This window comes from Penicillium solitum (assembly GCF_028829755.1).
Source record: "Penicillium solitum strain IBT 25940 chromosome Unknown utg000005l_segment0_segment0, whole genome shotgun sequence".
In the NCBI taxonomy this organism is placed as follows: Eukaryota; Fungi; Ascomycota; class Eurotiomycetes; order Eurotiales; family Aspergillaceae; genus Penicillium; species Penicillium solitum.
This window is the reverse complement of record NW_027072125.1, coordinates 3452355-3479829: the sequence shown is the minus strand read 5'-3', so window position 1 is coordinate 3479829 and position 27475 is coordinate 3452355. Positions and strand designations below refer to the sequence as shown.

General features: G+C 46.8%; 14 protein-coding genes across 14 annotated transcripts; 8 read left to right on the top strand and 6 right to left on the bottom strand.

The window, feature by feature from the left end:
• Window positions 1-1112: 1112 nt before the first annotated feature.
• On the top strand, window positions 1113-3007 carry N7455_008921 (sugar porter family MFS transporter; the record flags this gene model as incomplete). Its single annotated transcript, XM_065606020.1, has 7 exons — window positions 1113-1188; window positions 1255-1510; window positions 1562-1810; window positions 1868-2109; window positions 2166-2568; window positions 2633-2763; window positions 2820-3007. 7 exons carry the CDS (start codon window positions 1113-1115, stop codon window positions 3005-3007), a joined length of 1545 nt encoding a protein of 514 aa, XP_065460969.1.
• Window positions 3008-3729: 722 nt separating this feature from the next.
• On the top strand, window positions 3730-4792 carry N7455_008920 (oxidase ustYa family protein; the record flags this gene model as incomplete). The annotated part of the gene is made up of 5 exons (XM_065606019.1): window positions 3730-3787; window positions 3992-4021; window positions 4100-4195; window positions 4260-4387; window positions 4466-4792. 5 exons carry the CDS (start codon window positions 3730-3732, stop codon window positions 4790-4792), a joined length of 639 nt encoding a protein of 212 aa, XP_065460968.1.
• Window positions 4793-6072: 1280 nt separating this feature from the next.
• N7455_008919 (oxidase ustYa family protein) lies at window positions 6073-7040 on the top strand (the record flags this gene model as incomplete). Its single annotated transcript, XM_040960514.2, has 4 exons — window positions 6073-6412; window positions 6473-6615; window positions 6671-6845; window positions 6913-7040. 4 exons carry the CDS (start codon window positions 6073-6075, stop codon window positions 7038-7040), a joined length of 786 nt encoding a protein of 261 aa, XP_040809012.2.
• Window positions 7041-7835: 795 nt separating this feature from the next.
• On the bottom strand, window positions 7836-8159 carry N7455_008918 (uncharacterized protein; the record flags this gene model as incomplete). The annotated part of the gene is made up of 1 exon (XM_040960529.2): window positions 7836-8159. One exon carries the CDS (start codon window positions 8157-8159, stop codon window positions 7836-7838), a length of 324 nt encoding a protein of 107 aa, XP_040809005.2.
• Window positions 8160-8998: 839 nt separating this feature from the next.
• N7455_008917 (uncharacterized protein) lies at window positions 8999-9953 on the top strand (the record flags this gene model as incomplete). Its single annotated transcript, XM_040960505.2, has 3 exons — window positions 8999-9386; window positions 9457-9587; window positions 9657-9953. 3 exons carry the CDS (start codon window positions 8999-9001, stop codon window positions 9951-9953), a joined length of 816 nt encoding a protein of 271 aa, XP_040809047.2.
• An 867-nt stretch (window positions 9954-10820) lies between these two features.
• N7455_008916 (GNAT family N-acetyltransferase) lies at window positions 10821-11435 on the top strand (the record flags this gene model as incomplete). Its single annotated transcript, XM_040960537.2, has 1 exon — window positions 10821-11435. The coding sequence occupies one exon, from the start codon at window positions 10821-10823 to the stop codon at window positions 11433-11435; it is 615 nt and encodes a 204-aa protein (XP_040809040.2).
• A 408-nt stretch (window positions 11436-11843) lies between these two features.
• Window positions 11844-13724, bottom strand: N7455_008915 (sugar porter family MFS transporter; the record flags this gene model as incomplete). The annotated part of the gene is made up of 4 exons (XM_040960500.2): window positions 11844-12529; window positions 12613-12943; window positions 12994-13547; window positions 13610-13724. The coding sequence occupies 4 exons, from the start codon at window positions 13722-13724 to the stop codon at window positions 11844-11846; spliced, it is 1686 nt and encodes a 561-aa protein (XP_040808998.2).
• A 1362-nt stretch (window positions 13725-15086) lies between these two features.
• N7455_008914 (uncharacterized protein) lies at window positions 15087-15617 on the top strand (the record flags this gene model as incomplete). Its single annotated transcript, XM_065606018.1, has 4 exons — window positions 15087-15110; window positions 15147-15294; window positions 15398-15504; window positions 15597-15617. The coding sequence occupies 4 exons, from the start codon at window positions 15087-15089 to the stop codon at window positions 15615-15617; spliced, it is 300 nt and encodes a 99-aa protein (XP_065460967.1).
• Window positions 15618-16718: 1101 nt separating this feature from the next.
• N7455_008913 (glycosyltransferase) lies at window positions 16719-19899 on the top strand (the record flags this gene model as incomplete). The annotated part of the gene is made up of 7 exons (XM_040960497.2): window positions 16719-16875; window positions 16933-17569; window positions 17625-17861; window positions 17921-18688; window positions 18739-19423; window positions 19487-19625; window positions 19697-19899. The coding sequence occupies 7 exons, from the start codon at window positions 16719-16721 to the stop codon at window positions 19897-19899; spliced, it is 2826 nt and encodes a 941-aa protein (XP_040809042.2).
• Window positions 19900-20184: 285 nt separating this feature from the next.
• N7455_008912 (uncharacterized protein) lies at window positions 20185-21351 on the bottom strand (the record flags this gene model as incomplete). The annotated part of the gene is made up of 1 exon (XM_040960538.2): window positions 20185-21351. One exon carries the CDS (start codon window positions 21349-21351, stop codon window positions 20185-20187), a length of 1167 nt encoding a protein of 388 aa, XP_040809033.1.
• An 847-nt stretch (window positions 21352-22198) lies between these two features.
• Window positions 22199-22597, bottom strand: N7455_008911 (uncharacterized protein; the record flags this gene model as incomplete). Its single annotated transcript, XM_040960508.2, has 1 exon — window positions 22199-22597. One exon carries the CDS (start codon window positions 22595-22597, stop codon window positions 22199-22201), a length of 399 nt encoding a protein of 132 aa, XP_040809027.2.
• A 361-nt stretch (window positions 22598-22958) lies between these two features.
• Window positions 22959-23606, bottom strand: N7455_008910 (GFA family protein; the record flags this gene model as incomplete). The annotated part of the gene is made up of 5 exons (XM_065606017.1): window positions 22959-23106; window positions 23160-23185; window positions 23270-23379; window positions 23436-23464; window positions 23524-23606. 5 exons carry the CDS (start codon window positions 23604-23606, stop codon window positions 22959-22961), a joined length of 396 nt encoding a protein of 131 aa, XP_065460966.1.
• Window positions 23607-24339: 733 nt separating this feature from the next.
• Window positions 24340-25286, top strand: N7455_008909 (class I SAM-dependent methyltransferase; the record flags this gene model as incomplete). Its single annotated transcript, XM_040960328.2, has 3 exons — window positions 24340-24381; window positions 24431-24720; window positions 24785-25286. The coding sequence occupies 3 exons, from the start codon at window positions 24340-24342 to the stop codon at window positions 25284-25286; spliced, it is 834 nt and encodes a 277-aa protein (XP_040809207.2).
• Window positions 25287-25315: 29 nt separating this feature from the next.
• Window positions 25316-26810, bottom strand: pfa4 (putative palmitoyltransferase with autoacylation activity Pfa4; the record flags this gene model as incomplete). Its single annotated transcript, XM_040960312.2, has 5 exons — window positions 25316-25725; window positions 25779-25857; window positions 25907-26206; window positions 26255-26426; window positions 26476-26810. The coding sequence occupies 5 exons, from the start codon at window positions 26808-26810 to the stop codon at window positions 25316-25318; spliced, it is 1296 nt and encodes a 431-aa protein (XP_040809238.2).
• Window positions 26811-27475: the final 665 nt, after the last annotated feature.

The window sequence follows — 27475 nt, the reverse complement described above, 5'->3', positions numbered from 1 at the left end:
CTTGCGCAGACAGCGTGAGCACGGAAACGGGGATGCTAGATCGCATCGCACACGGCGGATGTGGCACGCGTCACAGGCGACTTGATTTCGTCGCCATCTTGGGCTGCTGTTCGGGGGTTCAAACGGCGCGGGGACTGGGAATGATGGAAAGTTCGCTAACTGGAAGTTGCTTTCAGGATACATCGGCATGCTGTATGATGTAGTTGATCATGGGTGACGGTTGTTGAAAACACTTTTGCCCATTGGCTTTTTGGTGTGTTAAATCACTCATAATGGAACTGGACACTCTACTTGTCAGTAGCCTTTTCTCTCCATTTCTCCGTCATTCTTCTTCTGTTGTGGTCGTCTTGCCTGGGAAGGAAAATGGCTGTATGGACTGGCGGGCCTTAATTACCCGTTTCTCTCCCCTTTGAGTAAACTTTCCCGCGCAGTATATTTCGGCCCGTCGTGATATCTCCGGTCCAGCCGAAGTTATGATTGGCTATCCGTGATTGCCCCGTATTTAGTTTGGAGCTAGTTAGGCGCTTTTGCTTTTGCTAGTTCCATATCTTCATCCAACATAGCCCTGGAGGTAGTCTTCGCTCGCTAATTGTGTCTCTGAAGAGATGGGCAAAATTGGCAACTGAGATGTCCTCGTCTTGGTCAATCCAACAAAAGAGTGCATTTAACCACATGAATGTGACCTAGGAACCGAATCCAATTACTGTAGGCAAGGTACGTTGTGAGTTGGACGTCTCCGCCAACTTACTGGGAAGACGATTTTTGCCACATTTGAACACCGAATACCGTCTCCACCCTGTCCCCATCTGGGGTCGGGACAATATGGGGACGGGAGCGTAAGGTTCCTGGGGTATTAACCGCGGTTACGTGGAAGAATGAGGTATATAAAGCTGATTACCACCAGGCTTCCAACAATTACTCTCACAAGAAGTACTCTCACACTGTCCCATTTGGTGGATTTCAGTCTTTTGTTATTACTCATTCCGTTACATCTCTTCATCGATAATGACAGCCTCTACAAAGAAGCCCTACTTCGGGCTTACCGGAGGATGGCTTACCTTTTGGCTCACGGTGGGTTGACTACGTTTCCATACCTGGTCCTAGTCGGAGGAATGCTAATGCAGGTAGCATCCCAGGTAGCCTGTGCCACTGATATGATGTTATTTGGATACGACCAGGGTGTCTTTAGTATGTTCCCTTTCCCTTTTCACCTTTATGCCAAGCGCCCTGGATACTAATGGTCTATTTCTCAAGGTGGTGTCGTGGTTACCCGTGACTTCTTAGAAGTCCATAACCTCGTCGGCCCTACCAAAACCACAGTTCTCTCTACGGTTGCTGCCATTTATGACATCGGTTGTTTCTTCGGAGCCATACTTGCCTTTACAATAGGCGAACGACTGGGCCGCAAAAAATCCATTCTTTTGGGTACTGTCATTATGGCGGCCGGTACCATTCTTCAGGCATCATCTTATAGCCTACCGCAAATGTTTATTGGCCGAATTGTGCTAGGGTGAGTGGGTCACAGATACTCAACCACTATACATGATCCTAATTTATCCAGTCTCGGGAACGGAATCAACACTGCAACGGCCCCTATTTGGCAAACGGAAACGGCACAAGCGAAATGGAGAGGAAAACTGGTCATCCTGGATCTTGGGCTGAATGTTGGCGGGTACTGTATTGTCAATTGGATAAACTATGGACTCTCCTTCCGCGGAGGCGCCATTGCATGGCGCATGCCGATCGCTCTACAGCTCACTTTCGTCGTTATCTTGCTTGTCACAATCCCTTGGCTCCCGGAATCCCCAAGGTATGATACTAAATCCTTTTGGTACAGATGTTGAATATGGTTTTGACAAGGACCTAGATGGCTCATGACACAAGCCCGCGAAGACGAGGCGATCGAAGTACTTGCCTGTGTCGAGGCTACATCCATTGACGATCCAGTTATTATAACCCAGCGTGATGAGATTAAATTCAGTATCACATATGAAAAAGAAAATGCTGTCCGATGGCGCGATCTTCTGCTCCGAAGCAAAACCGATAATACCAAAACTCTTCGCCGGTTGCTTCTTGGTGCCGGCACACAGGCCATGCAGCAGCTCCAAGGTACCTTTCTGATCCAAACAGCTCTGAATTGTTTTAAGGTCTTCACATACTGATAGAAATGGTGATCAAAGGTATCAACATCATGAGTTACTATCTCCCGCTAGTCCTCATGAACTCGGTCGGACTTTCAGATAGGATGGCCCGTCTGCTGACGGCGTGTAATGCGACCTCATATTTCATTTTCTCGTGCGCCGCAGCCACAATAGTCGAGCGAGTCGGCCGTCGAGGCTTGATGATGTTATCTGGGTTTGGCCAGTTCCTTTCCTTCCTGATTATCACAATTCTCCTCTACTTGGCCGAGAAGAATACAGTATATGCCACTGCTTCCGTTGCATTCTTCTTTCTCTATCATATTGCCTTTGGAATGGGTATGCTGGGTGTTCCGTGGCTGTATCCCACTGAGATCAACTCACTCCCCATGAGAACGAAGGGAGTAGCAGTTTCGACCGCAACCAACTGGTACGTTTTTCAAAACATATTCTCATTAAAATGAACCGTGATTCTCATGCTCTGTATTTTCCAGGATCACCAATTTTGCTATTGTTGAGATTACGCCTATCGGTATCCAGAGCATTGGATGGAAATTCTGGATTGTGTGGACCGTGCTCAATGCGATCTTCCTGCCAATTATCTACTTCCTATATCCAGAGACAGGTGAGTCTAAACCCAAGGAGTTATGCTGTTATCATATATGTGCTAATCCTTTCCAGCGAACCGGAGGCTGGAAGACATTGATGCGTACTATCGCTCCAACCCACCACTCATCGTGGCTGGTGATGCAGATGCCATTTCGACAAAAAGACCGCTTCAGTTCATCTATCACGAAGATGAAGAAGTTCAAAAGAATGCGAAGGAGGTTGCCACTGGTGCCGTCGAGTACGAAGAACATGTAAATTAGGTGATGTGACTAGACTAGCTTATAGGGGTGATAGTAAGTAGTTATCATAGAGAATTACATGTGGCTTTCCCAATTGAGAGAATCGGCTTCCATGTGCAATTCATCTATGATTCGGCCTTTGCCACTCGGTGGGCTTCTCAGTGGTGGGCAGGCGGAAAGCTTGCGGAGAAAAATTGCCAGAATCGCACCAAATTCGGTAGTTTATTTACTCACCAATTCTTCCCCGGAATATCACTACATAACCCAAGTCTTGAACTTGTCCTAAATTCCTTGTATTGGCTCTTCACTTCCAACGTTGAGTTATCCGGAATTTGGGCCGCTTTGACCTAGCGTCATTAACGCTGAAGGCAAAGTGTGGTGGAAAAATCGGAATGAGACCATTGGAGTGCATTGATCCACTCCCCAGTAAGGCGAGTGGTCGAAAAGCGGCAAGGGGTGAGCACCAAAATGGATAGGGCAGCCGTCTTACGCAGTCTAGAATCCAGTGTATATGTATGTATCGACTGTTACCAAAAGGTTTGAAACGGTTCCAAGTGATTAAACAACTTACAGGGCGCCTGGGTATGTGCATAAGTAGGTTTGTAGTTCCACCATTTCATTGCGCTGTCTTGATGCGTATTCTCTTATATACTTTGGGGAACCACCAATACCCTCGATCCTAATTAACCATCACCTTATTTACACCTTGGTGACAAGTCTCGTTTCTTCCTTTGAACTTGACAATGTCCACTCATGATGATTTTGAGTCAGACAAGGATCTTCCTCTCGAGTCAGGTGGAAGTGAGTCGAGCTCAACACTACTTCATCGCGCTGACCCTTGGAACCACCACGTTAGAAAGTCTTCTCGATCATTTCGGAGAGGGCAGATTTGCAGTTATCAAAATTCGTTAATGGCCCTCAATGCTCTTATATTTCTCACCACTATAGGCTTGTGGACCATCGGCACATTTGCTAGGAAGTTTGAGGCATGTCATTGTGATACAGAGTCGTGGACAACCAAGTTCGAGGAAGACTGTAAGGATAAAAATTCTCTTTCTAGAAAATCGGGCAGAGGGAAATAAGCCGGCTGATAAAGTGCTTCCTGTATCACAGTGCAATACACGAGCCGAGTTACTTTCCAACCTCATTCTTATTACGGCGGACCGCCGTCAAACAAGACAGATGAGATATGGAAGCGACTTTCTCCCCGTGAGCGCATCTTCTTTTTTGAAACTTGAGAAATAGAATCACAACTGACCGAATGACCTCTTAGCTGGTGATGGCATCGTGGAACTTCCAATTGCAGCGGCAAAGAACCTTCCAGAGTCCCTGCCCGCCCCAAATAATCCCGAGACTGCGTTGGTCTACGGTGTGTCGGTCTTTCACCAGCTACACTGTCTGGTATGAAATTCAAGTTTCCATTATTTCATAATTGATCTCATTCAACTTCAACATGAAAATTTCTAACCCCTCCTGCAGAACTTCCTTCGATTTGCCTATTACCCCTCATCCGTAAAAGGCATGGATGAGGAAGAAGTCGCCTTCCACCGGGATCACTGCCTTGACTACATCCGACAAGTTCTCATGTGCCATGCAGATCCTACTTTCGAACCAATGAGCGAAGTGGGAATCAATGGAATGGGAGCTACCCATCAGTGCCGTGATTTTGATAAGATATTTTCTTGGGCGTATGAGCATCGCTCAAATAAAGTACGTGGGTCGGGATATACCGGTGGTAGACTTACGCATACGCCTGCGGACCTGAATCATTTCGACGAGGGGCCACATGCTGGACATGGCCATTGAGCAGATCCATAAGCTGGGGCGGATATCCTCTGTGATTTACGTCTATTACCTGAGAACTTGACAGTTTGAGACATTAAACGATACATTTCGAGTGTATTTTACGATAGTTCTTTGCATCCTGCGATGGTAGGTTTCATAACACATAGTCTACGTTATCTATATGTTGCTGAGCGGTTAGCCTCTACAGTGAAAATGTATGTCATACATCCATCTTTATCGAAGAGATCACACAGCCTTACAACCGACTCCTCGTATACTTGAATCGAACGGATAGCTTTGCAAGAAATCCATTCCATTATATGTGAGATATTCTCATCTATACTCTTTTCAAACATCCAGAATACAGTATAACCGTATTATATAGTAATTCTTCATTTTCAGTCAATAAAATTTCATGCTTAATTCATGGTTAGTGCATTACAATGTCATCCTGTAAGTTTGTAATACGGAATATCATAAATAAATACGGAACACTTAATATGTATATCTTTCCACTCGAAACAGAATACCGACTAATACTACTTAGTTTCCATACGATTTGCATTTTTTTATACAGGCAATAAGCTGAACAATATAGCTTACGAAATATTCATATAATGACCCCAAGCTTTTCAAGGAAAAATATAAAACGGGCTCCGGTATAGATGGCGACTTAATTACGGCCAATAAAAGCGTTGAGCTCCGAAGCTGAATGATAGCTGAACCCACCTGCGTGCTGCATACCACCTGGGCATACATGTGCATATGCAAGTCATCTAGTCTTCACAATAAGGTAAACCTGGGCCTAAAGATAGACACTCCGTAGCTCACTCGCTAGATCTACGAACACCCACAAGTGACTACCTTCCGAACCCCCTTACATAAATACATATGGACCAGTCATATTGCAGGATAAGGCAAAATTTCACTTGCAGGACTGGTTGGTGATCTAGCCATCCAGCTGGGTTCTTGTACATATGTGAGCATTTGCTGATCTGGGCCGCGGGGCAGCGACCTGGTTTCTCTATCTATGTGTGTTTTCTGTCCTTACTTCAGTGAGTTACGAGGCAACTGGATCAGAGAGGCCATACAGGATCAGCTGAGGAGATAGCAAGTAATTTTACGTAGAAATGATTTGAAACTCCAAACTTGGTATTTTCTCAATTTGCAAGCGGAGCAATTGCAAAAAAATATCTCACGTTGACTAGACCATACTGTTCTAACTCCTGTGGCTATTTGTCTCCCCCATCAAATTCAACTTCTTTCCTCTGCTCTTCTGCTTTCTTTACGGGACTGACACCATGTGGTCTTCGAGGTCGAGAGATCTCGATTTGAAGTATCGAGAAATAAACAACAATGACGGAGAGGATACATCAGCTCCAGTGCCCGAAGATAACAGACATTGGAATCTTCTCCTATATATTGTGATTTCAATCTTTGCAACTGGGTGGACTACGACCACGGTTCTCTATTGGAAATCATCCACTACTGCCCCGACATTCAATGGCAAGTTCCAACTCGGCACGTTCACCCCTATTCCAGAGGACGTATTTAAGCCAGTGAGAAAGGTATTTCAACCGGATGAAAGATACATCGGAAATTCGAGAGAGGTAGATCACCACTGGGATGACTTGGTAGCTGGTGAGAAGAGCGAACCCTTCCCTTCTATATTTATCGTTAACATGCCTTCTTCGCTAACAGGTCATGACGCCGTCTGGATTGAGGACCCAGAAAGGTGGGGTTTGCCTGAGGGTATCGTTGCGCCATTCGATCATCCCCACGAGACCGAACCTCCGCAACATGATTTCTACGTGATATCGATCCTCCACCAGCTTCACTGCCTAGTACGTTGGAAGTCGGGGTAATATGATTAGAGAGTTGTCTAACTCAAAGTCACAGAACATGGTTCGCTTTCAGTTCTGGCAGGCTCGGGACGGTGTCGACCTCGATACCGAACATGATGCGGTCAAATGGAATTTACATGTCCTCCATTGCTTCGAGTATCTCCGGCAAGCGATTTCATGTGGAGGAGATCTCATAATAGAGGGATCAAGCCCGATCAAAGTTGGCAATGGTAAAGCCAACCCTCTGTGTTATTTATTTTTCTCGTGCACTGATCTAATGCTTTTGTTTCTATATAGGACATGCTACTTCCGTTACTGGCTGGGGTGTTGAGCACGACTGTATTGATTTCGAACTACTACGTCAGTTTCAGATTGAACAGGAAAGAAAATATAATCTGACCTGGCAGCATGACTTCTTTGGATGATAGTGGGAAATCAAGGCTGGGATTTGTGCGGAGGCAGTAGTGCCGAGGTTGAGCCAGCAACCCCTATAGCAAGGGATTCGGTGTCTAGAAACAGTATATTATTGAAGAAAGCTATAGTTAGCTATAATTCAATTGTCTTTGTTTTGGATTCTAGTATCTGCTATTTAATCTGCACTTCTTTGTTTGACTTAATGCGTGCCGTGTACGGGGCAGTATCACCAGGCTGTATATGAAATTTCATATACTTAATTCATAAAATGCCGATTTTAGCAAGGCTTAGGAAGCATCCTGTTTTCTAAAATGATCAATAACCAAAGTAACGGAGACGAAATTGTCGTTGGCCTTCTGTTCGCCTAGTTAGTTTATAGATTGAGACAATTATAGAATTGAAGAATATACACGCCTTTGGATTGTTTAATGGTTTAGAGCCTAATTAGATAACTCTCTCCTATATTGGTATCTGGATGAGTGTGGGCATAGAAATTACAAGCTTGTTTATGGTCTTAATTCAATACCCTGGATCCTTTATGCAGAATTCAAAATGTTATATGAGTGTCAATTTAGAAATAAAGATGAACCAATGTAGGCACAAAACACTACCACACTTCCGTTGTCATTAACAGATCATCATCTCATTGGATCACATTCTCATCATTGATAATCGTGGCTTGGCTCTTGAATCATTCCACCCTTCCAGCTGGTTGGAGTAACATGTGGCTATTACTATTCAACGCTCTAAGCCTCACCCTAGAAGGTGGACCGGACCGAGGCTGGCTTTGCAACATAGTTCTTTGTTTATTTTGAACCTCCTCGCTTGGAAGACCAGACCCAGGCCGGTTCCGCAACATCGGGCTTTCCATGCTCTTCGGTCTCTTCAGTATCACGCCTGGAAGACCAAACCCAGGCTGGCTCGGGATTTGCATGCTCTTCGGTATCACGCTTGGAAGACCAAACCCAAGCTGGCTTAGGGTTTGCATGCTCTCCAGCATCGCGCTTGGAAGACCAGACCCAGGCTGGCTCGGGGGCCTCGGGCTTTGCAGACTCGGGATTGATAGCCAAGCCACTCGCCACTGCTGCCAGTGCAATGGCTAGGACTGTCTGAGCGGTGATGAACTTCATATTGAAGACTATATATAATTAGTCTTTGTATATTGGGTGTAAATTTAATTGGGCAGCATTGGTCTCACAATTATGCGTAATCTTGGACCTGAAAGATTGGAATATATTTGAAAAATAATGTTTGCAGTTCGATATTGACATGGATGAAGAACAGATTTCAGGTGGTCAACGTGTGAAGTATTTATAATATTAGCCCTGGAGCGGTCGCACAGCCAACACGCTGTTTTCCATTAAGCCTACGAACTGAACGATTCTCATGCCGTTTTCCATTCTGCGGAATGTATCTCCGTCGGCTGTTCGTTCCTCCTTTCGTGAGAATCTAAATAGTGTTAAGGCAGCGAGGAGATAGTTGTAAGGGGTCATGCGTGCTTCGGGCCAATTACTTCGGTCCTTCTTGCAGCATTATGGGGGCTGTCTGCAACTCTGCCTCTTTTCAATCCGTAGTTTACCCATTATGGAAAGACGACATGACATGCATCAAGCTGGGGATTACTAGCTACCTATCTTATCTTTTTCCGGAAGTTGTAAACACTCAAGGATTGTCTGATATCGGAACAATCACATGAGTTATGTATTTGAAACAAGTACAGCAAATGCCGGTAATACGTAGTAATCCGTGGTAGTGATGTCAAAAGGAAGGACTCTTGTGCTATCCCACCTGGAAGTTTATTACATGCAGATCTCAAAATAGGTCCATTTTTAAGTCTGGACGCCTAGAAAAGAACCATTTCTCACCCCACACACGCACTTGATAATCGTTGCTTGATTTTCCTAACTACAAGCCGTTTCGCTCAAGGCGTTTTATACCTTTACTCGAAACATTTTTGAACACAGCCAAAATGAAGCTTCCAAGTATACTATCATCAACCATATCTAGAAGCTATACGACTACAGGTGTATATGACGAGAAAGACCGGCATGTCGACGATAACCGATCTACCTCCAGCGAGACCTTGTTAGGAGAAACCAGACTTCGACCCCATGCATCCAAAAGACTTTCCAGGGCATATATTTTTCTTCTTCCTGTTGTCTTTGGACTGGGAATTGTTCTAGGCCTTACAAGTCTTTCATTCTTCAAGAGGCCTGAGTTTGTTCCCGGACTACGTCGAAAAACACCTATACCCAACCAGGTCTTTCAACATCGATTGAAAATCCCATTTGTGCCCGATGATAGATACTATGGCAGTGGTGACGCCACAGATAAAGCCTGGAAAGAATTAACGAGCGGTAAGTTGGTTTGTCCCTATTTCACCAGGGATAAATGTGGATAGCAAAGAAAACTAATTTTCAACCACAGGGGGTGATTCCGTCTGGCTACAAAACCCATCAAATTATGGCTTACCCAAGGGTATTTCTGACCCATTGAATACGGATAACACGGATGAGCGGTTCTACGTCTTGTCAAACCTCCACCAACTTCATTGTGTGGTAAGGATTTCCCACGAAGGAAGAAAATTCGTGGTATTACAATAAGTCTGACTAGTGATTGCTTATTAGAATGTTGTTCGACGTCTTTTTCGCTACTATGAGTCCCAAATCGGCCAACCCGCCAACGAATCCGAGGCGATTTTCGCGGCCTGGACAGAGCATACTGACCACTGCTTTGAATATCTACGTCTTTCAATCACGTGCGGAGACTTCCTGGTTCTGGAACCTGCCAGTCCACCGGGGACATCGCCAGAGCTGACGGCCGGCGGGCTGGGATGGGGGGTAGTGCACGAATGCATTGATTTTGACGCGTTACGGAAATGGCAGGCTGCCAAGCGACAAGAGTCTGAACAGTCCGCACTTTAGCATATACTTGCCTTGTTAGAAAATACATATTTATCCAGGTTTGGACCGTCCACTGTTCGTTACCTAGCTGCAGTAGTATACCGTCGATATCTCAGTATGTAAAACGAGTGACTATTACAATGTTCAATTATGCACTAAGCCCTGTAAAACACTTACGCGAGCCAAGAATGCTTATTTTACCCGTCTCTGTCCATATTTACCTCTATTTTCAGACCCTTTCAGTATAAATACCTTACACCGAAGGGTGTGACCGTGTTTTGTACTGCAAAATAATAAATACTAGCGCCGTTTGTGTATTTAATGGCGTACCGGTTACATTACCAGGGTGCGGGGAATAACAGATAGCGCGATCAGAGCGACTTCAGGGTGATCGAGTCCACTCTAATAAAGCTTGAAAAGCCTGGAATGTGAGATGAACGTGGTACGAAAAGTGGGATGGGATCCCCTTCATGATGCAAGGGTTCAAAGATCATCGTCGCGCCATTCTATTCTGAGATTGCCGCTAAACCGCCTATCTACCACCACCTGGGGTTCCCGACGGGGACCCAGATAACGAGATCTCGCAATTTCCATTACGAAGGCTGATTTGATTGCACAATCCATATCTTAGGTCTAGAAGGGCTATCGCAGGATAGCTCAGCTGGTTTAAGCTAGAGAGCCGCGTGGATCACGCGAGAAGCGATTTCTTTGTTCTCTCAAGCCTCAAGCGCGCGCGGGGTGTTAGTGCAATCAGGCAACCCCCCCCCCCCCCCCCCCTGCTGGCTTTTCTAACTGTCGCAACTCCCACTCTTACCAACCCGAGTCTCTTCCCATCTGACAACTCAGCTACGACGTCACTTTCGTCACTTGAACGCGAAACACGCAAATATGGGTTCTGTGTTTGAGGCATCTCCCACATTCTCGATTGAGAGCGAACGTCTCCAAATCTCCTACTTCTTACCCGACTCCCCAGAGCACTGTCGTTTCCTCGTCGAACTATGGAACAGCGAGGAATTTATGAAAACATGCGGCCGCACCGGCATCGACACGGCAGAGAAGGCCTCTAATTTCCTTCGCAACCGCGTCCACGCCGACTACGCCCGAAACAATTATGGCATGTTTCTAGTCTCGCTGAAGCCACATGAGCACGCATCTTTGGCAGAAAGTACTCCTATCGGCTCTGTCTCATTAATGAGAGGCGAGCCACCGAATGCTTACCTGGCGCCCGATATTGGATATGTGTTTCTGACCAAGGAAACTGGAAAGGGATATGCCACCGAAGCCGCACTTGCGTTGTTGGCGTATGCGAAGAAAGAATTCGGGGTAATTTCTGTGTTTGGATTCTGTGGAACAGACGATACGCATAGCGCGAGGGTGCTGGAGAAGATTGGGCTAGAGTTTCGAGGAGAAAAGAAACTGAAGGTTTTCGGAGGAAGGGAAAGTGCTGTTTACGCGCTTCCTATAATGAGCCAGGATCTGACCTTGTACGGCTTGGATGACTGAGGAAACTAGTCACCTCCTCGGCTGCTTCTTTTGATGACTGATTTTCCACGTCCGATCTCAGCGAGCGATATCAGGGACCGCTTTTCTTCCGGCATGCTATCAGATCAGATAGCATGGCAGGGATGGGTTCTCGCGCATTTCGGTCGTTGGCCTTTCTCCGGTCTTTTTTTGGAATTTTACTGAGAATAGAGGGCCCCAGGGAATCTATAGATACGGGAAGAAAAAGAAGGACCTACATAATCTACAGTGGGAAGAGAACATAAGCTAACCGAAGAGGAAATACAGAGGTCACACAATCTATCATAAATATCTATGTATATAAGCACCACGAAAGAAATCAGATACTGTTCATACATCCGCTGAATCAAAGATATTCAAAGATAGAACCCGAAAAGAAAAGTTGCTCGTCTAGATAATTTGATGCGTGCCTTCGAGTCCATCAGATCGTTGCGCAGCATAAGCCCAAATTGTAGCCTCAATCCGCGCGCGCTGTTCTGTCTCCACACTTGAAGTATTATCCCCGAAGACAGAGTCCATTTCCTCCAGAGTTTTCCCGTTAGTCTCCGGAACAAAGAGCCATGTCCAAACAAACGACAGGGCACAAAACACACAGAAGAACACGTACGTCCCATACCCAGTGTTTTGCACAAGCGGCGGAGTAATAAGCCCAATAATGAAGTTGTTGAGCCAGTTCGACATCGTGGAATATGCCATACCCTTAGCACGCAACGAGGAAGGGAAGATCTCAGCGGGCATAGCCCAAGGGATAGGACCCCAACTAGCTCCGTAGGTGAGCATGAAGAAACACAAGAAAGCGACGCAAACCCAGCCCTCTGTGGAATGAGCTGGCCAATTTGATTGGTATTGGCTCATCAGGACGGCGATGACGAGATGCGCAAGAACCATGCAGCTAGCACCACCAAAGAGTAAAGGCCTGCGGCCAAATCTATCCATTCCCCATAGTGACCAGAAACAGGCTATCATCTGGCAGATGTTGATGACGCCGGACATGTGGAGTTGCATCTCGTAGTTTAGACCCATTCCCGCGAATAGACTGGGCGAGTAGTAGATGAGAGCATTGACGCCGCCGAATTCTGTGAGAAGGATATGAGTTAGTCCGTTTAAGGAGAAATAGAAAGGGAAGGCGGTGGTTATACCACGACAGACAGATACTCACGTTGGAAAAACATCAGCCCAATACCGACATGCGTACGCTTCCAACACCCTTTGCGGAAACAATCCAGGTAGCTCCAGACATGAAGCATAGCACGGCTGGTGTAACTTCCATCCTGGCACTTCGGGTGTCTCACGATGCTCACTTCCTTGCAATAAGCCACCTCAGAGCGAATCTCAACCCACTCTCGGATGACGCGCTCGTCGGTAGGGTCGACACCACGCAACTTGCAGAGAACCTGGAGTGCTTCTTCATCTCGGCCTCGACCAGCGAGCCAGCGAGGTGAATATGGGAGGAATGGAATACCGACCCCAAGGAATACGGCAGGAATCATCTATCCACGTGGTTAGGAAAGGACAAATCGTGGGAAACGGGAAGGCACACCTGAATAAGAAAAGGAAGGCGCCACGACCATTCACTCGGAATGTATCTTGTACCATAGGTGATGTAGAAAGCAATCACAATGGCAGTGACAATAGCAAGCTCCTGCAAAACAAGCAAAGTACCGCGAATCTCCGGAGGCGCAATTTCAGAAATGTAAAGCGGTGCCACCATGGCCAGCATGCCGACACCAATACCTCCGACAAACCGGGCACCTACAAGCATTTCAAAACTCATAGCCCCAGTCTGCAGGGCGGAACCAAAGAGGAAGATTATCACCGCGACCATTATAGACCACTTCCGAGAGATTTTGTCGGCAATCCATCCTTGGTTCATTGCTCCAATGAACGCCCCCAGCTCGATCATGGCCGTGAGGATTCCTTTCTGGAATCCTGCACCGGGTGCGTCGGGGCCAACCTCGGGAAATCGCTCGAGAAATTGGTCCATTGTGAGGGTTATGGAGATGACACCTTGGTCGTAGCCGAACATTGCCCCGCCCAGTGTTGCGAAGGCGGCGCATGCTGCTACATATTTGTTCGTGAGGATACCCTTCAGGCCTGTTTTTCGGGAGGATGCATTAGTATGTGATGAGTGCAGAGAAGGGCGGGGGAGGTAATACCAGATTTGCCATATGGTTGTCTTGCTGATCCAGGGGCCGGTATGAAAACAGAAGGATCCGATTTTATATCGGATTCAAAATGTTGGCTCTCTGGGGATTCTTTCTTATCCGCCATGGTCTTCCTTGGGTCAATGTGTAAAATGGATAATAATGATCCAATTGAGAAAACAGTAATTGAGGATATCTTTCAAATATAAGCAAAATTGTGGAATGTAAACTTTGTTTCATGCAACATCTACACCAACCAGAGTCAATGCAATTACCCTAACCGGTGTCCCCCCACCTTACACCATACGTACTATGAAGTTGACACTTAGAGTTTGGACTTGACGCCATCGACCGGGAGGGAACGCGGGGAAGACCCGCAAGTCATGGCTTTCAAGGTTGTCTAATTCGCAGGGCCCCGGAATCTGACCGAGTCGGACACCATTTTCCGGCCCGGAGATTATTTTCCTTCAATAGCCGGCTGTAAACACCTCGTTTCGTAGTAACAAAACAACCGAATGTAATAATCAACTAGTTCGGGATCTGCGCGGGTGGCTATGAGTTTCAAATCCTGCACTAAAATGGCGAAAGGAAACCAAAAAACATTGAAAAAGACTCCCAAAAAGGATATCCGAAAAGGTTCTCAACATAATGTCTCCAATATCAGATTAATAACATAGAATAGATAGAGGATTGGAGGAGAAGTAGAGGGTGAGGCGGTGAATTAGTATGCCTAACCAATAAAATGTCCGTTCCAAGGTTGTCATATGTGCCGATGAATCCCGGCTCTTTTGTATAGCCAACCACTCAGGTTGCGAACATTAAGGGATATCTTGGGGGAGTTCCCATACCAGTCCAGTCCCGTTTGTCCGATGAGACATCAAATCTCGGCACCTCCCGCAGGGCTGGGCATTGATTATTTGTGGCCCATGACGTCCTCTCCCCACCTCAAGTGCCTCCCTACTCCCATTCATCGAACATTTGAATATGGATTTATCTCTATTCTGCCAGAAAAATCTTCTCTATATCCAAGAGTCACTGTAAAGATACAAACTCGGGGAATGTTACCCGGCCACCCGCGGAGTCACTTGTCGCTACGAAATCCATCATAAGTTGGGGTATGAGGGGATTTTCGACTGTGTGGCTTCCGAGGGACAAGGAGTCAGTTTATCAACCGGGCCATTCTCGCCCAGCTACGGCTAATATGACACCAGCCGAAGTCAATGGGGCTCGTTGAAGATCATGACTGCGAATTGCAAAACTTAAGACTCGAAAGACATTGTGGTGGAAATATTTCCTCGCAATATATTTTTCAGCTGCTTGATGACTTTACCCCGATGGCCCTACCGGAATCCACCAATGTCTTGTATTCGAATTACTTGGTCTTATATTTGATATGGTCCTTACGGATTATTCTGAGGGCAATATAAGCTCGGGCTGGAAGAAATACTTCGAATGTCTACGTAGCTCGTGAAAGCTATTAAATTTATTCATGGTGCCGACATGTGCTATAGGGGTAAGAGCATTCTTTCCTGTGTTTTTTTTTTTGCAGTCCGGCAGAACTGCACTTAGTAACTTTAGCTCAGATATCAGCAGCCGGAACATCGCATTTACTTGCAATAAAGTGTTGAGCTCACCCGGGCAAGAACTTTTCGATGTGCGTGGCTCCCTCAAAGTCGATCCGCTACCCCGCAAAGATAGTACGCCTCTAGACAATTGGATTTCCAACCTAGCTGGTAAGGCAGCAGAATGAGTCGACTGAATAGACGAGGACGAGGAAGATATTCGGCTTCTTGATTTTAGGAAAGCAGCCCGAAAAGCTAGCTCAGCCGAGTATTTTGCGGGTACCCGAGACAATTTTCACGGACCGCTTTGATTATCGCCTTGATTTATGGCGTGCTGGTTGCATCGTATGTCAAGATTCCGTTATGTATCGCGAAAGTACTAATACTGGTATGGACTCTAGATCTACGCTTTCTTGTTCACGATCTACCCTTTCTAGCATTTTGGCGAGGACGAATAACTAATTTCCCAAGTGATTGGTTTCGTGGAGAGACTGCCAGTCGAATGGGAGTCTCAGTGGGAAGAAATGCAGATGAGATCAAGTTGTGATCTGAAGATAAATGAAGGTAAGTAGTTTGATATATCAAAGTACAAGGTGTTTCATGCTAACCCCACTCAAAGACTATGAAATCTCCAAGTTTGAACGCAATTTCGCAGAAAATGTGCATCTTCCAGAGCTTCAAGCTTTATTGGAAGTGGCTCAAGGGTTAATGCGATTGCTGTCATATATAATCGCATTGCTGCAGATAAGGCACTTGACTTGCTATGGAACAAAATACAAGAACTAGGTAGAACTACATTATGTATTCTAAAAATGGATTTCACTCAATGTTTACCACAAAATCGAAAACATCTTGCATAGGAACACAATTCTACCTCGGAAGATAAATACCTCCAGAGCTCCAGGGCTATTAAACCAATGACTAATCCACCTCGGGGCCATCGGAGGCCACCTGATCCCGAGGTAAGTACGGAGTAGCGCTGATCCCGAGACCCACCGAAGATCGGGCAGCCTGGAAGCTCGGGACTGCGGCACTCTAGTACCGCCACTTCCTGCCTGGGTCACCAGATTTTCATTGCTCTTACTAGATGATTGCTCTATTTCTGTATAAAGTGAACGGAATAAGTCAGACGGATCAAGTAAAGGGTGATAGCGCAGAGTACTTACAGTGAAGTATTAAGTGCTCTAGCATTAAAAGATAAACTATCTCGAATTAGACTTCAATTTTGAATTAAGCATAACAATAGAACAATGTAAACCAGCAGGTAAGATACTCATATTACAAATTATACTGCAGGCAGAATTCGAGCTGGGGCGGCGGTAGTAGACTGCCGTGTTAAGGTTTGGGCACTTGTGACATCATCATGTAAAGCTGCCCCGGTGATCGTATCTTTTTTTTAAAGGTCTTTAATCCCGCAAAATATTGTCAAACTTCATGCGTGAAAATACTCATTGCTGTTATAATCCAGTCTAACATACGTTGAACCCCGTCCTTCCCGTCCTTCCCGTCCAGAATTGTGTCCCTCTAGTTTGCCACACCCGGCCGATCTCCCGTGAAGAATGGACTCGGAAGCACAAACCACGAGGCGCAGACCCAGCCGGCGTGGGTCAATACAATCGGAGGACTGGCCTGAGGAGGTCAACATTTCGCTCTCACCACATCGCGAGCGGAATCATATCAATGAGAACAGACGAAACACCGGGGTTAAACTCTTGAGTGTGTGATTCAGGTGAAGCGTTGAAAACTGTGTGGCTAACGGTGACTCTTTTATAGGCGATGGCCGGCTTGATATCAAGATCGACGAGCATATGCCACAGCTCGCAGGGTTATTGAATCGCATCCAAACGACAACTGCGCCACCAGACCTAGAGGCTCTAGAGGGCGAACCGACCCCGGAACCAATACCAAAAGATGAGGGCAAAGACTTCCCGCTGAAGCTGAATATCGTGATTCAAGTTATCGGATCCCGGGGCGATATCCAACCGTTTCTTGCGCTGGGGCAGGAGTTGAAGGCATATGGACACCGCGTACGACTAGCAACCCACCTCATTTTCCGGGAGGTTGTACTTGACGGTGGCTTAGAGTTCTTCAATATTGGTGGAGACCCTGAGGAGCTGATGGCGTTCATGGTCCAAAATCCATCTCTACTCCCCGCATTCAGAACGATTCGCAGCGGTGCCATCCAAAAACGCCGGCGCGAAATGAAGGAAATTATATACGGCTGTTGGAAGTCATGTGTCGAAACAGGGGACGGTACAGATTTGCATCAAATTAAGGAGGATCTGTGGAGTGACACGGTGGACTATCGTCGAAGGCCATTTGTTGCTGATGCAATAATCGCTAACCCGCCCAGCTTGGGCCATATCCATTGCGCACAGCGGCTGGGGATTCCACTTCACATGATGTTCACGTAAGTCCATTTTCAAAATGTGAAATTGACGGACGCCCTAATGAAAGTTTCCTAGAATGCCCTGGTCGGCTACTCAATCGTTTCCGCATCCTTTGGCCGTTCTCCACCCGCAGGATTGCAAGCCAACGGTTGCAAACCTCGTGTCTTATACCGTTGTGGATATGATGATTTGGGAGGGATTGGGAGATCTTGTCAACTCCTGGAGGAAGAAATGCCTCGCACTCGATCCGTTAGATTCGATCACGGCCCCGAATTTGCCCGGACGCCTCGGCGTTCCGTTCTCATATCTGTGGTATGCGTTCACCCGAAGACGGCGGATTTGGACCGTCCACTAATTGTGGGTTACTTTAGGTCACCGGCATTATTGCCAAAGCCACGCGATTGGGCTGACCACATCGATATTTGCGGTTTCAGCGTGCTACCTACGAAGTCAGACTACAAACCCCCCAGAGAGATCGAAGATTTCCTCAAAGCAGGGCCCACTCCACTCTACGTTGGATTCGGCTCCATCGTAGTAGAAAACCAAGTCAAACTAACGCAGATCGTGTTCGAAGCAATAAAAAATGCCGGCCAGCGTGCAATCATTTCAAAGGGCTGGGGAAACCTCGGAGTCGACGATATCGATATACCGGATAATATCCTCATCGTCGGCAGCGTACCACATGACTGGTTATTCCAGCATGTATCGTGTGTGATTCACCATGGTGGTGCGGGCACCACTGCCGCCGGACTTTCTCTTGGGCGCCCGACCATTATCGTTCCCTTCTTTGGAGATCAACAGTTCTGGGGAGGAATTGTTGCGATGGCTGAGGCTGGGCCCCAACCAGTGCCTTACAAGCAACTCACAGCTGAGAAGTTGACTAATGCAATTCAAACGGCATTGAAACCTTCAACTCAACAGAAGGCACAAGAAATTGCAGATAAAATGCAGCAAGAGTCCGGTGTGAAGGATGGGGTACGCAGCTTTCATCGGCATCTTAAGTTGAAGACTTTGCAATGCGCACTATGTCCCAATCGTCCTGCTGTGTGGCACATTAAACAAACTTCCATTGGGCTCAGTGCTTTTGCTGCAGCCGTACTGGTTGAAATGGGGGCTATCAAACCAGAGAATGTTGCTTTGTAGGTTGGCCTTCGACAACATAATTCCAGACCACTAACCAACTGTCCAGGAACCGAGCATCGGAATACGACACATACCGCAATCCCACAGGCCCTGTTAGCGCAGGAGCTCAGGTGCTAGTTGGAGCGATTGCGAACTTTGTGACCGGGATCGGAGAGGTCCCTTATGAGATTGTTTCGGATTTCGTCACCGCCGGTCGTGCAATAGGTCATACTCGTTCACGCAGCAATCTTTCATCAAGATTTTCAAGGAGGAAAACACGCAGAAGTCAAGATTCAGACCTGGATAGTGAGGAGGAGGAGCAGCAGTATCATGAGCCTGCCGAGTATCATGGGCCTGCTCAATGCCGTGGACTTGGCCGGCCAAATGACAATGATAATGACGGGGTAAGCCTCGACACGAACGAGAACGAAGAAGACAACGTGAGACACAACAAAATGAACAAAGATTTACCAGCTAGTGCCGTTGGCCAGAGACAAGGCATACCGATTGACCAGGAAGAACTGTTATGCTATCTAGAGTCACGCCGGGGGCATGGTGTTATCTATGAAATACGCACTCACAGCAGCCGCATGTCAAAGAAGTTCTTGAAGAACATACTCTGGCTCCCGACAGACCTGACCCTTAGCTTGTCCAAAGGATTCCACAATGCTCCGATGCTGTACCACGACCAAATGGTCAAAGAATTGCCGAAGGTTATCGGCTTCCGGAGTGGACTCGCCGCTGCCGGGACGGTATGTCACCTGTGCTCGGTGATGAAAGAAGAAGTCAGAACTAATATTTTACCTTATGTATAGGAACTTCGAGATGGATTTTATTACGGCATCACAGGCTTGGTCACCCAGCCTCAGTATGGCGCCAGGCAGCAAGGAGCCAAAGGAATGGTGAAGGGAATCGGGAAAGGGATTGGCGGTGTTATCTTAAAGCCACCAGCAGGTATGTTAACGCTATGCGCCACACACTCGCTTTTCCCCGTGTGTATCTTATTCTGACTCAACTGCTTCTAGGTCTCTGGGGACTTTTTGGATATCCCTTGGTTGGAATTCGCAGAAAGCTTCAAAAGTCCTTAGGCAGGAGTCAGGAACTCTCTATCATGGCATCTCGGATAGCGCAAGGTCTTGAAGATATGCGGGCATCCACTGCCGATGAACGGGCCGAAGTTGCTAGAAAATGGCGTCTTCTTGAAGAGGACATTCGTGCCTCTTACTGATCTTTCGAACCACTAAACCACACGCTCTCCCTAACTCTCTTGATACCAACGACCCCTCATGTATGATAACGGCGGAAGGATTGCATGCCTGTATGCATAATTTAAGTATTTAATAGTCTACGAGCTTCATGAATTAAATGAAACCATGTAATGGTTCCACCTTGAAAATATTGTACTATGCTCATAAATCGGACTGCCACTGGTGCAAAACAAAGCACTAAAAATGGGCACTCATATCTTTCATATAAACTTGGACATATGCAAAACAACCCATTATGCATTAATTTAACATGAATTCCCTCCTTCCGCTGCTATTGTAAATAAAAACATGAGAATCATCCGCTTCTGCGACTCGCCAATTATCATACACATGGCAGTCGCCATAATCAATTCATACAATCGAGTCTGCCGAATATTCCGCAATTCACTACCCGTAGCTTGCTCTGTAGCTTGCTCGGTCCAAGTGGAATAATCTTCACCAAGCAGCTCAGATACCACAGAATCGAATACCCACAACTCGCCAAATTTCCGGTACGCGAAGCTTGGTGTGTATTTCCCAACAAAGGTCTCTTCACTCTCAATCCCAGGGAGTCTAGCAATCAACTTCAAGTGACTGAAGGGCATGAACCATCTAGCCAATTTGTCAACCGGGTGGACATCTCTCGTTCCTTTCCAGGAGAACTTGATATTGGCATATTCGAAGCTATAGCGTCGAGTATTCAGCGAGAATGGAGAGCTCCAGTTGAGACGGACCGCTTCTTCAGCAACAGCTGGCCGTGGCATAGCCTCCTGTTGCACTGCAGAGTAAGAAGGAGGACTGGGGAATTTTGTTTGTGAATAACTCGAGTCTTGCTTCCCGGCTTCAGTGATATTCTCCATCCCAACGGGACCATTATCCAAGGCTTTCGCCTTTTGTTTTTCTTCGGCAAGTTCTTCCTTTTCGGCCTTGCGCCTCGCATTTACTTGACGATGATAACTTTCCCCGCTTTCCCCCCAAACCCTCCACGTGCGGACCTTATACCCTTTCAAAGCACGATCATCGTTGAGAGTTGTATTGTTTGGGTTACTGCGACATTCCCATTTTACCACGCCTCGAGGATCAATGACATCCTTCAGGTTACCGCCGAACTGGATTGTCCAATTTCGCCAGAAGGCCCCGCACTTTATTAGGCAGATCGGTGTTCCGTTCTTTTTGTTTCCGCGACGGAGAGTACGCGGCGTGTTGTGGAATAAGAGAGTCGGGTGGTGGACGAAATAGCTGTTCGATTCATCGGTTCGGTCTCGGGGTTTGGGATATCCAGCTGCGAGTTTGTCGTGTCTCTTCTTGTTGGATCCGAGCTCCTTTCTCGGGTTGATGAATGGCGTTATTGAGATGTGCTCGTCGCCTTTGTGGTAGACATGCCAAATCGACAGGCGGTGCCGTTTGGTTATTGCCTCGTCGAGGGTTGACATATTTGGGTGATAGATTCGTTCAGAATTGGATGATCAGTGGTAGATCGGTGGTTTTTATGTGTTAGAGGGTGAGACGGATTTGGCCCCATTTGGCTGTCCTGTTTTTGCTCCATCGGGCGCAACAGGTGGACCAAGTTGCATTAGATGATCATCTGATTGGTTTTGATATATAGAAAACAAGCTTATAGAGCAGAGCTACTACATATCTTGTAGTGCTAAGGGGGGCTGTGCAGCTAGTCTCTTCCTCACCTGCAAACACCATTCTTGAATCATAACTCTAATACGGAACAATATAGCCGTAAATAATTAGAATTATATTTGCTTATCATACCTGTAAGGCTGAAAATGGCTAGAGTTGCCAAGACAGGATGAACACTAACTTATAGATCCCCTGCCACCATTCACTCACCTACCTAATATTCGGCGAACAAATACAGACGGGTCTATATCAATCTCAACGATAATAGCAACGGATACAATCAACACCGTTAGAGTGATCTGCCCAATGTCAGTTACACCTTCAAGGCCAAAAAGGATTTGCACCACTCACACAACCCAGTAATATCCCCACAGTATTCAATTCCCAACCTCCAGAATGGATCATACCCCTAGCAATAGCATTCTGCTGCCTCCAGAATCGATAGGCCCCAACCAAAGCCACGAGAATAGCCACACAGTGACACGCGACCGAGAGGGGCTTGCCGACCTGACGAAACCCAAGACGATCCGCCAACGCCTCCGCAGCCTGCAGACTGAACAGCTGCGCAATTAACACGCCTTGCTGGGCAACGACGAGAGACGTCCGTATATACGCGAGGAATGTTCTCTCTAGAGCTTAGATGCAGAGTTAGTATTGTGCAGATCGGCAAGTCGTAGTCGCAATCGCAGGGTACACACCGAAGTAATCCCGACTACTCTTATGTGGCACCGTTAGAGTAACATTATGAGTCCAAATCCGAGTGAGCTTGCCCCAAATCCCCTTTCGAGCTTGCCGGCGTTTTTGCGCATCGGCACGTGATGCGAGAGCGCGTGATGTGGTGCGACGCGTCACAACGCGATATTCATCGCCGGATGAAGCAGATGGCGTTGAGTAGTCCAGCTCGTTGTCCTCGTGTGTTTGGAGCTGCTGGAGCTCGAGCGCTTCGCGGGGATCCAAGTTGTTGTCGTTATCGCGCGGTCGGGTGTTCTGCAGAATGACACCCGACGGTCGTCTAGGACGAGAAGTTTGAGCAGGGGCTTCTGTCATATTTGCATGAATGATATTAGCCTGGAGACACCAGCATGGCTACCGCGTGCACTTTTTATCGTTCGCTGAGGGGTGAAGGGTGAAAGCAGATTCTCTGCGGATCGACGTTGCCCCCGCATTTTGACGTTTACTCCTAAGCTCGTTAGCAAGCCTGACAGTATATCAACACAATTGAAGCTATATTATATGGAAAATAATATAAATGCGAGCTGCAGCAAGGTTATGCGTGTGATTGAAAATTGACCAATAATAGGCCCTCGAGGAATTGCACCATCGCCTAAGACAATGCTAAATATGTATATTTTACTTTTGTATGTATATTTTTTTAAACTAGTACATTGATTCTACCTTCGCCTTGATATCACGCTTGCTTTTCGCCTTGTTCAATAATTACCCACTGGTATTGCTTATTGACAAACACCTCAGCTGCAGGAGGGGAGACAACGTCGAATAACGCAGCCTTCAGAAAGACTTTCCCAGGGGCCTTCGGGGTCTTGGTGAACATGGGACTGTGATCATTGTCAGCTATTGTTAATTACTGAAGTTGAATCATTCCACATACCTGCCACAGCCAGAACAGAAATAACGCTATATTGCGGGTCGGGTTAGTCTTTCGTTCGAATGCGACAAATAATAAGTGTATAGATATTGATAGAGGAGCCACGCTTTTACCTTCACAACATTGCCACTGGCAGACCTCTTGTCCTCATACACCTTCAAGGTCGCATTTGGATCGTTGACGGTCAATTCATCTTCATTGACAAAGTAGTTGACAGATAATGCTAGGATGTTGTAAGAAGAATATACATTGTTGCTTGGTCTTGGCGAGTGTACTTACCACCACCACCTGCTCGCTTGCAACAATCGCTGTATTTGAAATTCACTTTAGTATGCAACCATCAAGATAATATATTCCAGGTTCATACCAATGGCAAACAGTTGAGCTCGGAGGTTGCCGAGGAAGGGCGAGGCGAATACTCTCGCAATTGCAATGGCCTTGATAAGACATGATTTCTGATTGGCTAGTAGATGCGACCTTTTGTATATCTAAATATGCAGCAACCTTGTTATATCTGACTTCCTAATATATTTTTGCATGAAAGCGGGGGACTTTTGCCCAGGGAAAATTAGTGGAGCTCATGGAAATTGTTCCGCCATTGCCGCACACCCGCTAGGTGGCCATCGTCATTGCGATCTTATGTCTGGACTTTGGTTGTTTGAACATTTCGGGACACCAGGGATGGATGGTAGTTGGCTGTATAGAGGGTAACCTTGCAGTAATAGTAATGCCTTTCAATACTGACATGTGATGCCAGAGCCTTGTCATTTTTAAGTGGTATGTCTCGATCGGGTTGGTTAGTGAAACTCGTACAGCCGGTAAAAAGCTGCGCAGTTTGAAATATCATGGCTAGTCCCTAATGATAAGCTATTTGAAAAGGGAAATATTCTAGAACTTCCATATCTTGGTTTGTGCATTCCTCGCAGGGCGCATACTTTCAAGTATAGTCCGGTCCGATATCGGCCTCGTTATACTACCTTGAACAACTGACCACGCTACGCAGAAAACATATAAGAGAGCCCATCGAACTTCCAAATTACTAGAAAATCATTCAAGTCTTCACAAATACAATCCTCGAAACATTCTCACTTGACTTTTTGTTATTCCGCTTATTCCTAGCTGATATTCCACGCCAAGACTACGACTTCCCCACTTCTCCATACTTGAATCTGTCAAATACACCATGTCCAATACAGAGGGCCCTAAAGACCACTGGTCAGCCGAAGTATGTGTTTCTCCGATGATATATGTGTGCCATAATTAACACCGCCTAGGCATATTCAGCCTCTGCATCCTTCGTGCACTCCGCCAAAATCACCGGCAAACTCCTCACCTCTCTGGACCCCAAGCCAACAGACAAGGTCCTTGATGTCGGCTGCGGCGATGGAAAATTCACAGCGAACTTCCTTCCGGCCATAGAATCAGTCGTCGGCATTGACTCATCTGCGTCCATGATCGAGTCTGCGAACAAAGACTACGCAAGCCCCAAAGCCAGCTTCCGTGTTGTGGATTGCCGGTACCTGGAGAAAGAAACCTCCATCGTGAACGGATCATGGGATAAAGTGTATGTCTTTGATTGTAATACATGGTGCACGATAAATGTAACTCGACTTCTAACACCCAGACAGAATCTCCAACGCAGCCCTCCACTGGATTCTACGTGATGAGTCGACGCGCATGTCGACACTTCGCGCAATCCACGGCTGTCTGAAGCCGGGCGGCACGTATGTGTTTGAAATGGGCGGACATGGTAACGTCGCCGAGGTTAAGACAGCCCTTATCTATGCACTGGTGCAGCAGGGTATCTCTATCGAAAAAGCAAGAGAGACAAGTCCTTGGTTCTTCCCCTCTGATACTTGGATGAGAAATGCGCTGGAAGAGATCGGCTTCAAGGTTGAAAATGTCGAGCTCGAGTACCGCCCAACAAAACTCACCACTGATGCCAAAGGGGGTTTGGAGGGATGGGTTAGACTGATGGGGGCCCAGTTCTTAGATGTGCTCCCCGAGGAAAAGCGGGATACTGCAGTGCAGCAGATTTGTGACGTGCTGCAGGATGTTGTTACTCGTGGCGAAGATGGGAGTCAGTGGCTGGGATATGTGAGACTGAGAGGTGTTGCGAAGAAGATCTAATGATTCCGAAGATTTCCGATGGAAAGGGTTCAGTTTGCAGATTGCTGCTTCCGTCGCTCAATGAGAACACCGAGAGGGATGTCCTCTTCATCATAGAACTCTGCTTCCTCATCCACCCCAAAGTCGCGTAGTCGTTCTCCTTCGGCATTTCGCCAGGCCTCTTCGCCCTCATCTGAGTAACCCCCGGAGCCAGTTTCGGACTCATCGCTATCACTTTGAGCATTGTCGCGTTCTTTGTAGCGATCGTAAAACGGTTTGCGCCGTTGCAGACCAGGACTTTGCTGGAATCGCTTCATGTCTTCCTGTTTCCGACGGTTGAAGGCATCAATCTCGTCCTGAATAGTTGCGTATGTAGGCATGCTCATATTACTTGGTGGCCTTGCACTAGCCGGAATTGGGATTCGATCTGGATCCGGAGGTGGCCATGACACACCAGGATCTAGCAAAAAAGATCAGTAATCGAAGTGCTAGTTTACTGACTCATCCACTCACCCTCGAAGTCATTGGTCTCGAATTCCCAGCCAGTTCGGCGATCGGGTGTTGCAGCCAGTGGCCAGAACCAGCTTATGAACTAGAAAGGCATTAGCTGGGATATTTGGACCTTGAAAATGCATACTCACATTAGCGCTCCCACCCATACTTTGCTTGATGTTAGCCCAGATTCCAATGTCGTATGGGTATTCCTGCTTTTTTATCCGAACTCGAATTCCTCCAGGACCCTCAAGATACCCGCCCAGCACACGGGCGCGACGAACAAGAGTAGCATGTCTCTCGATTTCCCAAGTTTCAATGGTGGTTGTATTAGTTCCAATCGACCACAGACTCCTAAGCAGGAGGACAAAGAGACCGAAAGTTGTCAGACTATTTACTACAAGCAGTATAAACAAGTGGATGAGTTGCCCCAATGTGGGGCCGAGATACTATTCAAATATTAGCGACCTAAATGGTAAAGTGCTCGAGTTACGTACACTTGGCAGATGACTGTTCTTCCATACAAATGATGCACGCTGCCAGAGGAGAGTCTCCAGATAGGACATGCCAACAGTCGCATAAAACAAAAAGCGCATGAAATGCGGGAGGGTAAAATGTGAGACGCAGTTCGAGGTCCAGGGACAATGATGATCCATTTTGGGGATGCATCTGGGAGAAGATCAGCAAAAGTCTCCACAACGGGCATTCCTTATCGAACCTTTTACAGGTCTTGCAGTGGTGAGCGCGAGGCGGTTTGTAAGCCTCGCATCTACGACACCATCGCTGGCGACTAGCGAGTGCGTCACCTTCTTGCTCTTTGGGTTTCGGTCGCTCCTGGGACTTGGGAAGTCGACCGGGATCTACAAAACATGTTCGGTAATAGCATATCCAGATGCACAGAGCGAAGATATTGATCTTCCAAGTTTCGTCCCTTGTGAGTGGCACAGGCTCGAAGTGCAGAAAGAAGTACTGTGATGTGTAGGCGAGGAAGGCGATCAACACACTGACTCCGGGGATCGCGAACTTCGTTATTGAAAAGTCCTCGCCCAACATTTCTGAGTCTTCAGCCGTTGAACGAGCAAGGCTGACAAGCTGCAGAGGCGTGAAGTTGAACGTGTTGTTTATCGGGACCCGTGGATGGCCGGGTGTGGCTATGCTGACTAACGTGTGCCCGGCCTCGCGCGTGGAATTGACATGTAAGATGAAATCGACATCGAGAATGAATTTAGTTTCTTACGTTTGTGAAAGGTTATACATGGAAAGATTGTTTTGCACATCTTATGCTACCACTTATACTCTACTTACCTCACTAATAAGGGGGAAATATGTAAAAAACACCTAAAAAGACTCCTCAAAAGACTACCAAAGAACCCCCCAAACCCACCAAAAACACGTGACAAGGTCGCGTGTGCGGCCGAATATTCTTGTAATAAGAAGTTGGCATTCTATGATATAAAGTGATCGATTTAGAGCAAAAACAAGTAGAACATAGAATGAGGAGGGCACCTGGGCAGGTACGCTGAAGGAAGCTAAACCCAATTCAGTGGATGTGGGGACAGACCCGGAACCTTACTAATTTAAGACAACCACACCACGTGACCCCAACTGCCAAGACAATTTCATCCTCCTTCGACATTTGCCGAGTCGACGTTCGCCAATTATAAGCCATTGAAATTGTTCGCTTATTTTTTCACCCTCAATGAGCTAGATGAAACGAT